The sequence below is a fragment of the Peromyscus leucopus genome, chromosome 7 (assembly GCF_004664715.2).
Source record: "Peromyscus leucopus breed LL Stock chromosome 7, UCI_PerLeu_2.1, whole genome shotgun sequence".
Classification (NCBI taxonomy): domain Eukaryota; kingdom Metazoa; phylum Chordata; class Mammalia; order Rodentia; family Cricetidae; genus Peromyscus; species Peromyscus leucopus.
In genome coordinates, this window is record NC_051069.1 from 67,202,638 (window position 1) to 67,218,475 (window position 15,838).

The 15,838-nt window shown below is 45.5% G+C and overlaps 1 protein-coding gene across 1 annotated transcript; it reads left to right on the forward strand.

Moving 5' to 3' along the window:
* Window positions 1-1,915: 1,915 nt before the first annotated feature.
* Window positions 1,916-15,687, forward strand: Gcm1 (glial cells missing transcription factor 1). Its single transcript, XM_028862611.2, is given in 6 exon segments — window positions 1,916-2,099; window positions 10,800-11,052; window positions 11,661-11,773; window positions 12,707-12,835; window positions 14,675-15,287; window positions 15,290-15,687. Coding segments are annotated over 6 exon segments (1,311 nt in total). The 5' UTR covers window positions 1,916-2,024; the 3' UTR covers window positions 15,418-15,687.
* Window positions 15,688-15,838: the final 151 nt, after the last annotated feature.

Below are 15,838 nucleotides of genomic sequence, written 5' to 3' on the forward strand. Positions count from 1 at the left end.
TGAACTTGACCTATAAAACTACCAGAAAAGAAGAAAAAGAAAATCTGTACATCTTCACAGGGCTCTTTTTTTCCCCCTCCAACATCCCTTTGAGTTAGACATCTCTTCAAATAGAGGAGGGGAAAGTTCAGAAGCACACCATAGAATATTCATCACATGGCTGGCACCCTGAGAAAAGACAGGCTGCTCCTACCTGTCCCCAGCTGAAAGCATCTTGATTTTGATTGGACAGTTGCCAGAGTCATTAGCATAGTGTACCCTGACCTGGATTAGGGAACAGCGTCCACTCAGAAATGACAGAGCCTGCAGGGCCTGAACCAGCGCTGACACTTGTCTGATTGCTGGAGAAGAAGCCTGAAGGAAGGAGTCAGGAGCACTGAGGTGGAAGTGTAAGTGACTCATGGCCACAGGCCGCTGGAGGGCTTCGTTTGTGCTAGTCCACGGTCTGTAAAAATGATGAAAGCTGAACATGCTTTGGTCAAGACACTTGAAAAAAAAAAAAAGGAAATCTTGACAAACTTAGATTTTTTTTTTAAAATCTTAATCCTGGGGAAAGATTGAGTTTACTTATTGAAGGGATAAAGCAGGGTTTATTTTTTTTTGTCTTCTGTGTTTTATTCTTAATTTTTTAGGGAAATTAAAAATTAATGCTTATTCCGTAAAAGATGTGTCAAGGAAGAGTGTTTTTTAAGTCTTAAAAATGCGTATAGTCTTTTAGAGTGAAAATTTTATTCCCCTTCTCTTAATTTAAAAAACAAGTTTCTAGCCTCCGCTAAGAACAGCGTTTATGGGTTTTAGCAATATAGATCTTGTTTTCAAAGTTTTTTTGTTTTTATTTAATACATCTGTTGTGTGCTGCGGATCATATCTGTTCTAATTAGCTATAACCAAGTTTGGGCTAGGGAGTTGTGACTGTGACTTAATACTTACGTCTTCTGTATCTGTCACTTAAGCTGTCTCAATTAGGGTGTCAACCATTTTTTTTTTCAGCAGCTCAATAATTACTTCTTAAACATAGAAATTTACTTAGAAGTTGCAGGCAATGAGCTGTGGCTGGGACTTGGTGGTGCGTGTAAGGCTCGGTGTCAATCCCGGCACCACCAACTCAGAAACAAAAATAAAAGAGACAGAAAGCCTCTCAAGTATTTAGTCTTGAATGCCCTCGTTTGCGTGGGGGAAGGGACTTCATGTTTCTTGGGGCTGTTACCACAGGGCTGGAGCTGATCTTGGAAAGGTGAGGATCAGTACATGGGTTTTATCTCTGAACGTATTCGTGAATCTAAATTGCTATGGGGATATATCCTAGGTTCACTGTGTATCTTTACATAAATTTACATAATTTATGTAGGAATAGGTCTAAGTCGTTGGCTCCAGGCAATAATGGCTCCTCCAAAAGCTTTCATAACCAAGGCATCTAGCCATGAGGAAGGAACCCAAACCCAAAGGTAGAAGCTCTGACCAGTGTCTGGGAACCCCAGACAAGCTGCTGTGGCAAGTCCAGTGGCTGCGGCAGCTTTGTTTCTCATTGGCAGGTGGTACTTGCAAAAATGCCAGTGAAATTGCTATTTCTGGCGGACAGGTGATAAATGAGGTTTTTTTGTTGTTGTTTTTGTTGTTTGTTTTGGTTTTTTGGTTTTTTTTTTTTTTGGTTTGTTCTTTGTTTTTTGCATTGCTTTACTTTGCTTTTTATTTTATTTTTAACATTTATGAGTGTGTGTGCGCACCTGTGCAGAGGTCAGGGACTGAACTCAGATCTTCATGCTTGGCGGCAGCACCTTTACCTGTGAAGCCACCACCACCCTCTTTTGACACAGTCTCGTCTCACACCGTAACTCAGGCTGGCCCTGAACTCGTGGCATTTAATCTCTAAATCATCAATGTTGCTATCATTTATTTTTTTTAGCTTTGGAAAACAAGTCCCTAAGCTGCTCGCGTGGACAGACAGACAGTTTTGAGAGTGAGAGCTCTCTAGCACGTCTCTGAGAAGCGGAGCAGAGGGAAGCCTGTGGTGACCCGATCTTATCATGGAACTGGACGACTTTGATCCTGAAGACAAAGAGATACTGAGCTGGGACATTAATGACATGAAACTGCCACAGGTATGCGCTTTGCAGGATTGCCCCAGCGTGTGGCTCTGTAGCCTGACAATTAACCCGCCAGGTTCGAGCAGGGAGCCTGTGAGGTCCTAAACTACTTCAGAGCTCCAGCGGTACAGCCCACTGAGGTGTTTCAAGGGAGATGTAAGGCCTAGGATCTGGGCACTCTTTATTTTCCAGACACCCCAGGAATAGACAGTGATAAAGAAAGCGCCGCTTCCTCCCGGTCAAAGCTGGCTCGCTCAGGTTGCACTCAGTTCACAGTACTTGCCAGTGGACTGACTCCTCGTCATGCACAAGACTCCATCTCACCTGCTTTTAACGGTGAACCCTGAAGCTGGAGTATCTGAGCAGTGGTACCTTGGGCAATACAGCTACTCTTGAGGGACTGACAGAAATACCAGTGCCTTGCTGGGTGACTTCTACTCTGCCAGGAGTGCTTTGCTTTTCATATTGTCTTTGACCTCCTCTATTTGACCTCCTCTCTGGCAAATGCTCTGTGTGTGTGTGTGTGTGTGTGTGTGTGTGTGTGTGTGTGTGTGAGAGAGAGAGAGAGAGAGAGAGAGAGAGAGAGAGAGGAGAGAGAGAGAGAGAGACTGGGTCTTACTCAGCAGCCTAAGCTAGCCTTAAATCCCCCCAAAGAATCTCAAACTTGCCTTGAGCTCACAATCCTCTTGCCTCTGCCTCCCAAGTGCTGGGATCACAGGCCCAGCTAGCAACTGACCTTTGAACTCTAGTTTGATGAAAAGCATTAATTAAGACCAAGTTTCCGTGGTTATCATTCCTGACTATCTTGTCCTCTCTTCCCAGCGTTTAAAGATGCTTTTACTGGACGTTGTTTGGAAAAAATGACTATGAACAGTAATCCTGGAGTACATTGGGACCCAATGTCTGTCTGATCCTGGGAACAGGCAGGGCAGAGGAGCTGGGGAATCCAGTCTCGGCTCTTGACCTTTCTGGGTTCTCACTCTAATGGATACTTCTTTTTGATTCTCTGTTTTCTCTTAATTTCCCCTTGAGGTCTCCTTTGGTGGACGGTTGAGAAAGCTGAAAGACAGAAAATACACCCATTCGTTCAAGGGGGCCAATCCTCCAGCACTAAGGCAGGCAAACATCCGTTCTCAGGACTTCCGTTCTCAGGACTTGCGTTGGGAGTTGCTCCTGATTTGTACTGCAACTGCTGTAGCTGTTTTAGGGGAACTTCAGAGTAAATTTTAATTGCTGTTGGTTTAATGACCCATATTTCTCCCTGTTTTTAATTTCGTGCTTGCACCCCCAGAATGTGAGCTGAGGATAATATCTAGAGCTGAGGGCGGCAGATGGGGAAGAACTTGGAACTGGCAGGTGGGGCAACCCTGTGTAGTGTCATGCATTTCTCCAGGTGTGGTATTGCATGCCTGTAACCCCACCACATGGGAGTCAGAGACAGGGGACCCACCACAAGTCTGAGGCTTGCCTTAAAAAATAAAAGGAAAAAAAAAAAAAAAACGCCCAATTTTCCTGGACAGAGGACCAATATTGTTCATCAGCTCCATAAAAAAGAGGAAGAACTACTTCCCTGAGGGAAACTCAGGGCCCAAAAGCTCTTATTCCAGCATGAATTCCCAAACTCCAAAGCACTCTTGACTCCTTAGGCCACCACACAGGGAAGTCCACGGGGAACATGTACACTCTTTCTCTGGAAACAGATCCTTTGCAGTTAGTGAGCAGGGGGAAAGGTTGCTTATGGAAAAGCTATTTGGCTTATAAAACTCAGGGCAATAATTAAAAGTGCAAACATCCTTTAGTATGATCTGAGCAGACACGATTCTATCTAGATCTGGGTTTATTTGAATTCTGGAATTGTATCTACAACCAGATAAGGTGAAAAATGAAAGATCTTGGGGCATTTTCAACAGCAGGGCTTGTGTTTTTTCGGAGTAATCTGAAGGCAGAGGGTACCCCATGGGAAACTGAGGACCTGAAGGCACTGGCCCTGGACTTGAGTTCCAGCTGTTCCTCTCTCTACTTGTAGGGCCCCTGAGAATTATCTGCCTCTCCTCAAATTCCTTTTCCTCCTCTGAAAATGCTGCTTCAGCATGCAGGGGGCTCTTCTGTACCCATTGATTCTGATAGCCAAGGATTCCAGAATTGTCCGTCTGGGCCTGGTGGGTGATTTCATTTGTTTGTTTGTTCATATTTATTTAGGATTGTTTGTTTGTTTGTTTGTTTGTTTGTTTGTTTGTTTGTTTCTTTCTTTCTTTCTTTCTTTCTTTCTTTCTTTCTCTCTCTCTCTCTCTCTCTCTCTCTCTTTCTTTCTTTCTTTCTTTCTTTCTTTCTTTCTTTCTAATGTGTATGAGTATTTTGTCAGTGAGTATGTCTGTGTACTACATGCATGCCTGGTGCCCTCGGAGGCCAAAAGAGGGCAGTGGATTCTCTGGAACTGGAGTTACAGTCAGTAATGAGCTGCCAAGTAGGTACTGGGAATTGAACCCAGTTCCTCTGGAAGAGCCACAAGAGTTCTTAACCATTGAACAGTCTCTCCAGCCCTATTTATTTAAGTTTTTGAGACAGGGTTTCACTCTGGAATGGGCTAGAATTCACTATGTAGCTTAGGTTGGCCTTGAACTCATAGAAATAGTCCTGACTCAGTCTCCCAGCTAGCTGGAACTGTATAGCTTTTACTTAGCTGATCTGGAGTTCACGTCATAGACCAGGCTAGCCTCAAACTGGTCATTTCTACCTTTTGAGTGGTGGGGTTCCTGCTGTGAGCCCACACGCCCAGCTTTCCATTTCTCCTACATCCACTACATCAGCCCGGAAGCACACGCGCTTGACTACACCATCATGGATGGATGTCTGTTTCCAGGACAGTGTACTACGCCAGTTACACTTTCCTGTTCTATTCCCCTTAAATTACATTTGCACCTGCAAAATCAATCTCTCTGTAGAGTTTTCTTGGTCCACGCAGCAAATGTCTGGTGTTGGTCTTGTCTTATGTTCACTCAAAATGTGGATTACATGGTCCCAGAGAGTCTCACACTCTTCACACAGGCTATGACAGTTGAGAGATAAAAATGTAACTTTTTTTTTTCCCTTTTGGCTGAAAAGTGAGGAGACGCTCACTGCCCTTTTCAACTAAATAGTAGTCATTTCACAGGGAACGGAAGTACCCTCTGTTCTCACAGCAGCTGGCTTTCCTAAGCCGAAGAAGGGTTGTTTCAGTAACACATGGACACCTCAGTCATCTTGTTCCTAAACACTGGGCAGTTGTCAGGTCAAACCCATGACCAAAACAACACTAAGACATTTATTCACACAATTCCAATCTGGTTGTTTTATTGGTGGTGGTTTTGTTGTTGTTGTTTGGATTGTTTGTTTTGAGGCTAGAGCTCACTATGTAGCCCAGGCTGGACTTGAATTCATTATGTAGCTCAGGGTGACCACGAATTCAAGATCCTCTTGCTTTTACCCTAGCTGAGATTACAGGTATCGGGGGTTGGGGATTTAGCTCAGTGGTAGAGTGCTTGCCTAACAAGTGCAAGGCCCTGGGTTCGGTCCTCAGCTCTGACAAAAAAAAAAAAAAAAAAAAAAAAAAAAGAGAGCGAGAGAGAGAGAGAGAGATTGCAGGTATCACCATGCCTAGCTAATTTCACTTTGATTGGTAGTACTGTGGGCAAAGGCAGGCAGGGCTCCATGCATGCTGGTTAAGTATGCTCTCACTGGGCTTCTTCACGGAGCTGTACTGTCCACCCAGTTCCCAGGCTTGAGTCCACTTCAGTTTCTCCGCAGAGAAAACATTCTTTAAAACAGTGGAGTCGAGTGTGAAGGGGCTATAGCTCTAATTAGTTTATGGCTGGATCAAGATTTTAGCCAGCAAAATGTTCTTCTCCTCCACAGAGGATGAGCCCCAAATCATGGCTGTCTGACTCTCTATAGATTCAGGTGCCCACGCGTAATCACAAATAATCAGATGTGCTGAGTGCTGGAGAGGTAACAGGCAAACCTGATTCTGGATTCTTCATCAATTTACTATTGTCCTGCATAGCTAGGTCATGTTGTTTCTTACGCAGACATCCGTAATTTCACCCTCTCTGCCCACCTCCTGCTTGACCTCCAGGCTCTCAAACTCTCCTGGGACAGCTCCACGTGTTTGGACACCCGAGATTGTCGAAGCCCTTGTTATTAGGTCTGGGGCTCTGCCACCCAGAGCTTCCGGTGTGATGGTGTAGGGAACATTCCTGCATCTGTGGCGATAGACTCTCACCCATCACACACCTTTGGCTTGGGTAGTAGGAGTGGGAAAGTGAAGGGAGAAGAGAGAAGAGAGGAGAGGGACGTGGAAGAGTGTATGAGAGAGGGAGGAACGTGACCTAGCAATGTGGAACTCCCTTCCTCAGATGGGAAATGGCAGGATTACTAGCAATTCCTGATGCAAAGACATTTGTTGACTCCTGATGACGTTTAGAACTCCATCCATCTACAGCTGGCCCAGAAGAGGCAGATTCACTCAAACAATTATCTGTAGGGTCAGAATGACAGTATATTTTCTTTCCTTTTGGTGCTGTTGTTGTTATCGTGTTTTTATTAAATAACCTTGGCTGGCCTGGAATTTGCTATGTAGACCAGGATGGCCTTGAACTCCTAGAGATCTGTTTACCTCTGCCCCCTGAGTGCTAGGATTAAAGGTGTGTGCCACCACACCTGACATATTTTTGTTTTGTTTTCAGTAAGTAACATAGTTTTCCCTTTCCCTGGTTCTCTTAAAGTGTCTGTTGGAAAAGCTGGGTGCGAGTATGGTATTGTATTCCTGTGATCCTGGCATAAGGACAGCCTTGGCTACGTAGTGATTCTACAACTAACTTGGGCTAGATGATGCCCTTGTTCTATTTGGAGAGAGTGATGTAAAGGATTAATAAGTAGTAAGCTATTCATGCTGGAAGACAATTGCTTTATACACCAGTAGACTGTACTAAGAATGAAAATGAATTTTAATGTATTAACGTGATGTAAAATTTTGGTTTTTTTTTCTTTTTTCTTTTTTTCTTCTTATTTTTTGAGATAGTCTCTCACTGTAGCCCAGGCTTGCCTTGGCCTGGAAACAATCCGCATGCCTCAGCCTTCCAGCTGCTAGAATTACAGACAAAACCCACCTCCCCTCCTCATAATGTGAATATTTTGATACCTAATTTAGGAATTTGATTTTATTAGCTCCATATAATAGTAATATATAATTTTTGATAGCCTATTAAAACTCCAAATTACTAAATTAAATTAAAATGAAGGTCATATAAGGAGTGTCCTTATGTTCTCATCCAGCTAAAATGTACTGCGTACATTATAGGATTAAATTTCTTTGTAAAAAAGTATGCAGAGAAGCCATAGAAATATCAATTAAATTCCTAATGATGCTACCCAGGAGGTGATAAAATATAAATTTGTTCGATGTGACATGTTGGGAAACTTAAGGATGTTCCCTTTCAATTATAAACTTCTTAACCGAGAGCAAAAACAAAGAGTTACTCATGAAAAGTTAGAAATTAAAGTAAACAAAGTATCTAAAAAGAAGAAAGTGTTTTATGAAAAGTTAGGAATTAAATTAACAAAGGTTCTGAAAAGAAGGGACCATTTTTCTGGGAATTGCTAACAAGGTTAAAAAGCGGTGTTCTCGATTTTAAAACTTCACGTTCCTGACGGCAAGCCGCATGGGGCTTCCTTTGGTTCTTGGCTATTTGGAGCATCTGGATCCACCATCCTTCCAATTGTAATACAAAAAAAAGCTGCCAAAGATTCCACTGAAAGTCCCGGCAAATGACAGAATGAATAAACAACAGCCAAGAGAAGAGCTTCATGCATTCACATTTCCTTCTAGTAGGTTCCTCACTTCATACACTACTGCCTTATTAACGGAACTAGAAAACTAGGGCAGCAGGGGTGCCATTGGAGAAGAAAGAGCTTCAAAGATGTTGAGGATCACTTCTTCCTCCACACACATGAAGTCTTTGCTTTGGTCAGAACATCAGAGGGGTTCTCATGGACACATTTCACTTCTCCTGGCTCATGGGATTTGTAGTTCTGACCTTGGCGGGAGTGGGTGGGGCGCTCCTATAGAAACCCCTGCTGTCCTCTAAGTGTCAGACCCCTTTGTCCTCTTTGTCTTGACACCTGTGTGTCATATAAGAACAATACAAATCAAGTCCACCAGTCCTTTATAGTTAAAAGGATTAAAGGTAAATCTATATTTTAGTGTTTTAATCTGCATTTTAATTATAGGTTAAGAGTGCTTACTGCTCTTTGCAGAGGACTGGAGTTCAGGTCTCAGCTCTCAAAATGGGTACCTGCACTCAGGTGCACACACCACTCCCCACACAAACACATAATCATAAAATAAAAATCTTATTTTTTATAAAAAAAAGTAAAGAAAAATATTCTGCTATGCTTTTGTGAGATGGAAAGCTGGAAAGCAGAGATTAGAATTTCAGTCAGCAGGGAGGGAAGACAGCGGGTGTGGAGGTTCCAGGGGGCTTCTCATGGGGACACCGAACCACATCAAGGTCACTGTAGCATGAATCTTAAAGAATCTTTATTAATAAAACAAACCCGGGGCCAAGTATTGGGGTGAACACTGGAAGATCAGAGAGACAGAACAAGCCACAGCTAACCTCACCTGGTACAACTTCTCAGCTGGTCTTGTTTCCTCAGACTGGAAGCTTCTGTGTCCTCATCCCAATGGCTCTCAGCTGAACTATGCTGCTGGAAAGCCTGAAGCTTAACCAGCTAAAAGCTTAACCAGGCCAAATGCTTCTAGTTTCTGGTCCTCATGCCTTATATATCTTTCCTTTCTACCATCACTCCCTGGAATTAAAGGCTCACTTTCTGGGATTAAAGGCGTGAGTCACCATGCTTGGATGTATCCTTGAACACATGGATTTCTGCCTCCGGAATGCTAGGATTAAAGGTGTGTGCTACCACTGCCTATCCTAAATATCTAGTGGCTTTTCTGTTCTCTGACCCCAGATAAGTTTATTAGGGTACACAATATTTTGGGGAACACAATACCACCACAAGGTCACAGTTCCCCAGTAGATAGTCAGTGCAGCTTCCCTGGCTGTGCTTCCCAATAGGGAGGTTCTGCAGCTGCCTGCTGGGCCTCAGGGGGCGCCTCCAGCAACACAGGCTTGATTTATCCCCTTCCTCTGGGGTGGAAGTCTAAGCGGGGGCAGGGGTGGATGTGGATGCTCATCCATCATGCAATTGCTATTCATCTCAGTCTCTCTTCAGACATTCCTTGTTTTGCTAATGAATATTCTGTGTTGTATATTCTTGTTGGGAAAGCAAAGGATTGATTGTATCTTGATTTCTTTTTCTGGCTTTTTCAGAATCTTCTACCACAATCTCTGAGAGTCTTCTAAATGAAAACTGTTCTGATTTTTATGTCAGGTCTCTGAGAGTCATGTTGATGGGCACGGTCAAACCAGGATGATTCTCCTTCTAAGAGCTGGGCAGGATCTGCCACATGCAGCATCACACTGTAGGGCTGGGGAAATGAGTCACACCCAGTCACTACATTTATTTATATAGCCCAGAGCTTGCTAGATGCTGTGACAAGTCTTACATGTACAATATTTAATCCCCAGAACTCCTGAAATGGGAGAGTCTCGTCATCCCTATTTTACACATGCAGGAACAGAACAGAAAACAAAGTGACTTATGCTCTAAGGACCCCTCCCCCCTGTTTTTAGTGTGATTTTATTGTGCTTCAAATTTTTAAATGAAATTTGCTACCATGACTGCTTCGACAGTCCATGCATAGCCACCACACGTTAGCAAGCCTCTAGAGCTCTTTCTCTTGTTCAATTGAAACTCGAGACCCACTGAGTCACAGCTCTGACCTTGCACAACATAGTCCACCCAGATGTCCACATGCAGGGAGCAGGGCAGCACCAGGTAAGCAGGCAGGCTCATCCTGAGTCCTCTGCATGTCTGAGGGGTAGGAAAAAACAAGGCAACAGTCCGTGGAGGGAAAAGTGAGTTTCCAGACCTCCTTGAACCAGAGCTCTGCATTGCTTACCTCTGGTGACTTTGTAATTCCCGGGATGGTAACCAGTGTGGTATGAGACATTATCTCACTGTGCTTTCCATAGTTGTTATGAAAGAGCACGGTGAGATGACTTCACCCTCAAAAATTCTTGCGGAGAAATGGCCCTTACTGTTATCACCAATGGCTGGAGAAACAGCAGAATTCAGAAGAGCTGAATTCTATCTCATCTTGTTTCAAGAGACTAAATGCTTGACAGACACAGCAGACACCCTACCACCAGTGTGTTGCCAGGGGTTCTCAACCTGCGGGTCGTGACCCCTCTAGGGATCAAATGACCCTTTCACAGGGGTCACCTAAGACCATCAGAAAATGCAGGTATTTACATTATGATTCACAACAGTAACAAGAGTGTAGTTATGAAGTATCAACACAAATAATTTTTATAGTGGGGGGGTCACCACAACATGAGGAACTGTATTAGATGGCCGCAGCAGTAGAAGGTTGAGAACCGCTGTTTGTGCTCACAGATCCCACCACCGGAATTAAATTCGGGTCAGGCTCTACCAAGGGCGTCTTGCTCTGCCCCAATGGCCCGGATAGCTTTTACATCTATTCCCTCTACAGAGGCGGACCGGGCGGGTTTTCCGGATGAAACCGTAACAGAATCTTTGTGTTTCTGTCAGAACGTGAAAAAGACGGACTGGTTCCGGGAGTGGCCGGACTCGTACGTGAAACACATCTACAGCTCGGAGGACAGGAACGCACAGCGCCACTTGAGCAGCTGGGCCATGCGCAACACCAACAACCACAATTCCCGCATCCTCAAGAAGTCGTGCCTGGGGGTGGTGGTGTGTAGCCGGGACTGCTCCACCGAGGAGGGCCGCAAGATCTACCTGAGGCCTGCCATCTGTGACAAAGCCCGGCAGAAGCAGCAGAGTGAGTGGGGCTTGGGAATGGCAGCAAGGAGGCCGGGAGCCGACTTGGATGTCCCAGCCAGGGTGGACATGTCCCAGGGGCCCAGGCAACCCTCCCACTGGAGTTATGTGACAGCTAAGTCATTCTGAAGGAGAACTCTCTAAGAGAGAGCCACCCTTCTCCTTCCCCTCACCTCTCCCTACAAGGCCTCCCGTGTGCCCCCCATGAATGCTCCCGTTGCTTTGGAGAGAGATTGACTCATGGAAAGTTCAGGAGAAATTAGTTCACAGACTTGCTGCCTGGCACCTGAGTCCCGGCGAGATCCCAGTGAATAATAATTGATAGTCTTGAATATGTAGGGACAACTTCTGTTGCGCAGGGTGCTTTGGCCTGTAAAATAGTCCCACTTGCCAGGCAGCTGTTGACTGTATCCACGTGTGAGCCCAGTTGGCCATTGGTAGACAGAGTGCTGGTCATGGGTGAGATCCAGGGGCGGCAAGCGCCTGAGACTGGGCAGGGGTTCCCCTCCACTATCCTGGACCCAAAGCCGAAAGCCAGCAGGGCAGCCCAGGCTCAGGAGTCAGCAGCCTGTGTGGTCTAGCCAGCTACTCTGACTGCTTCTTCTGTAGGGAAAAGCTGTCCCAACTGCAATGGCCCTCTGAAGCTTATTCCCTGCCGAGGCCACGGGGGCTTTCCGGTCACCAACTTCTGGAGGCACGACGGCCGCTTCATATTTTTCCAGGTAGGGTTCGAGTTATTAACCCGGCTTCTCTTTCATGTGGCAGGTCTCTATTTTATCAGTGGTTGTGGGTATAGGGGCTTATGAGACTGTGCCCACCCTCTGGAGAGTCCATATCCTACTTCTCCAGGGGTGGAGCACTGGAAACCCCCAAAGGCCGAGCCCCTCCACTCCCGAGGAGAGATGATGCTAGCCGAGCACTCCTAGGCTAGAACAGGTCCCATTCAGCTCTTGCTCTCCACAGACCCCAGCGTGGGTACCGGTACTGACTCGGCACTAGCTCTGCACACAGGAACCCCTTGCTTCCTCCAGGAAACCCCAGCTTTCTGCAAGAAACACCAGTTGGGCCAGGATAGAAAAGGCCAAGAGTGGGCTCTGGTGTCAGACTGTCTGTGGAGGATTGACAGCCCAGCTCTCCCAAAGACATGGCCTCGCTCTGGAGCATTTGGCCAGCTGTGACGTAGCTGTTCCCACAGCGGCTGAACTCCAGCCGCCAGCCCCTTACCGCCAGCTCACTCAAGGTCTGAATGTTTCAGACCGGGCTCCCAGCTTGACTGTGGGAACCCCAGGCCCGCTAACTGAGAGAGGTTATCCAAGCGACATCCCTTCTCTAGGCCTCATTGGTTTCTTATTCTGTCAACTGGAGTGATGACAATGGTAGGTGTGTAAGCACTGTGCCAAAGATTGAGAGAAGACGAGCGTGGCTGGCATGCTTGATGGGAGGCAGATTCCACATAAGGAAGCGACCCATAGGACAGGAGGCAGGGGTGAGCACCGTGAGCTTGGGAAGAGCGCTGCTGCCTACGCCAGGCAGCCTTGCTAACACCAGGTCCCAGGAGAGGACAGGACAGAGAACGAAAGCTAAGCCCTGTGAAGTGCGATCCAGTGACTCATTTTTTTTTTTTGTTTCGTTTTTACTGCTTTGCCTCTTTTTAGTCGAAAGGAGAGCATGACCATCCCAAGCCGGAAACCAAGCTGGAAGCGGAGGCAAGGAGGGCAATGAAGAAAGTGCACATGGCATCCGCCTCTGGCTCCCTGAGGATGAAGGGGAGCCCAGAAACAAAGGTCAGCTGCTCACCCCTGCAGTGGGCGTGGTGGATGGCCTCCGTCCTTCACTGACCACTGAAAGCAAACATTCTTCTCTCTGGCCTGTCTATAAGCAAGCATGGCATCCACTGAGCAAATTGAATCTGAGAGTTTACTCTCAATTTTTTTTTAACCATATTTGAAACAGGCTTTCAAATATTCAATATGATCATAGATTCATCATCCTTAATCCAATTTTTTTAAAAAGAGCTTGAATCAGTATTTAACTCACATTTCGCAGCTCTACATTTTAGTTCCAATAAACTCAGAATTAATCAAAATAATCTTCACAAAATGCTTCTAGCCTTATGCTTTTGGAGTTTTTGTTTTCAAGTTTCCAGACATCCCTAGAACAGATGGTTTTCTTAGCTTGTCTAAATAGTCTGATGGTCTATGGCCATACCACCCTGATGTATCTGACTAATTTCATCTAAATCAGTGGTTCTCAACCTTCCTAATGCTGTGACCCTTTAATACGGTTCTTCATGTTGTGGTGAGCCCTCAACCATAAAATTATTTTCTTTGCTATTCCATAACTCTAATTTTTGCTACTGTTATGAATCATAATGCAAATATCTGAGATGCAGAATATCTGATATGCAACCCCCCCAAGGGGTTGTGACCCACAGGTTGAGAACTGTTGATCTAACCAATCAGATAGCTGTTAAGCTGGGTGATCTCTAGTGTGATCCCAGTTCTTGAGACACTGACACATACCAGCAGTCGGGATCCAGAGTTTGAGTCCAGCCTGGGCTACATAGTGAGACTGGGTTAAAAAAAAAAAAGTTCCTGAAAATGATGGTCACTCCATGGTAGAGGGAAGTGTGGAGACTGTCAAGAAGCACACCACTCTGAGGGCCTCATAGCATTACAGGTTTGTCTGTTTGATGTGGTGCTAATTCCTGCTTGGAAAGCTCTAAGTGTACCTTATCTAGGAGCCCCCAAATCCCCAGGGCTGGTCCTCATCGTTCATCTCAGCCACAGGGCATCTCAGCCGCTTTACTTAAACAGAATCTTTATCTCCTTCCCTCAGACTATCTTCTTATGAGGGGAGAGCTTATATAAAGAGCTAGCTAGCAGCTTCTTCTCCTATGGGATAACATAGTTCTCCTCAGGGATAATATGGTTACTCTGTGTATGTGTGTGTGTATGTGTATATATATATTATATATATATATATATATATTATATATATATTATGTATGTATATAATTGATGCTGACCAGTTTATGTCCTATTCCGCGTAGTTTCCATGAGCTCAGAGAAAAGTCTCTAAAGGAGAAAAACAAATGAATCCAACAATGCCATGGTCTCTCACACTAAGAACTGGACTAGTCTAGGTCGGGAAGAAGAAAAAGGAAGAGGTAGAAGTAGGGGTGAGGGATAGCCCTGAGAATTGTACCAGGGCTAGTATGAATTTTTGAACCTGCAGGGGTTTTTTTGTTTTGTTTTGTGCGCGCGCGTGTGTGTGTGTGTGTGTGTGTGTGTGTGTGTGTTTTGTGTTGGTTTGGTTTTTTAATAGCCTCCTATAAATTGTGCAAAAAGGCAGTTAGACACCCGATACCTAAGCATGATGCATACTAAACATCCACGGAGTACATGTGGGCTTTCACAGGTTAGAAACTTGTAAACTGGAATAGGAGTTAGTGTCTCCTCGAAGGTTCCCAGCAGCTGTGGAGAGGCTCTGCCTATGGTCGAAGTATGCAAGGAATGAAGGCAATCTTATCGAGGGATACTTGCAGAATAACTTGGGGGTGCCGGGGGTGGCCATGTGGCTTTGCTTAACTTATTAACGCGACTGTTCATTTCCCTTTCCAGGTTCTTCCAGGTGAAATACCGAGTCAGGGAAGTTTACCTTTAACTTGGTCATTCCAGGAAGGCGTCCAACTGCCCAGCAGTTACAGCACACCTTTAATAGCTAACGCCCCCCAGCAGAACTCCCTGAATGATTGCCTATCCTTCCCCAAGAGTTACGATTTGGGGGGAACCACTGAGCTGGAAGATCCAACTTCCACCTTGGACTCCACTCAGCTCTATGAGAAATTCAAATTCTCCAGCGGAAGGCTCTACAGCGCTGAAGACCAGTTTCAGCCTCCTGTCCCTGGGGTCTACACAGATTATGACGACTTACAAGCCTGGAATAAAAATGCTGCTGCCTTAGGGAGAAATCCTAACGATGAGCCCTGCTACCCCAGCTATCCTCTGCCCGTGACCGGCTGGCCCTGCGACTTCTTTCCCTCGCAGAGCTCTTTGGAGCCCTTGGCCCAACAGATTCCACTGGAGGCCCCTGCAGCCCCGAATGGCTGTCATCCGCCGTGGTCCAATCCAGGAGGTGAGCCTTATGAAGAGAAAGTGCCTATGGATTTCAACAGCTACGTGCCTTCCCTCACGTACCACTCACCTCAGCAGGACCCCTTTCTGCTCTCCTACGGCTCCATCCTCAGCAGCAATACCCTCTGCCCAGCAGGAGCAGCAAGTGGGATTTTGATGAAGAGATGGCCTGCCTGGGTTTGGATCACTTCAACAATGAAATGTTTCTAAACCTCTGTCCTTTAAGATGACTCAACATCCCCTCCCCCGACACCACCACCAAATCGTGATTGGTTAAGGGGTTGGAAGGCTATCCTTAGAAAATGGGTTTCAAAACATAGCCTTGGAGAAGTGTTGGAATCATGACAAGCAGGAGACAAGACTTTTGTTTTTTAATCTAGCTAGTTTTTTCACCTCGCCAGTGCTACTGTGTTTACCTGTAGGAAGGAATAAAAACTCACTTGTGCCAGGTACAGTGGCACACACCTTTAATCCCAGCACTCGGGAGGCAGAGGCAGTTGGATCTCTGTGAGTTCAAGGCCAGCCTAATCTACATAGTGAGTTCCAGGACAGCCAAGGCTATGTAGAGAGAACCTGTCTCAGAACCCACCTACCCACCCCCAGAAAAAGAAAGAAAAAAAGGAAAAAGGAAAAAGGAAAACTAAAAAGAAA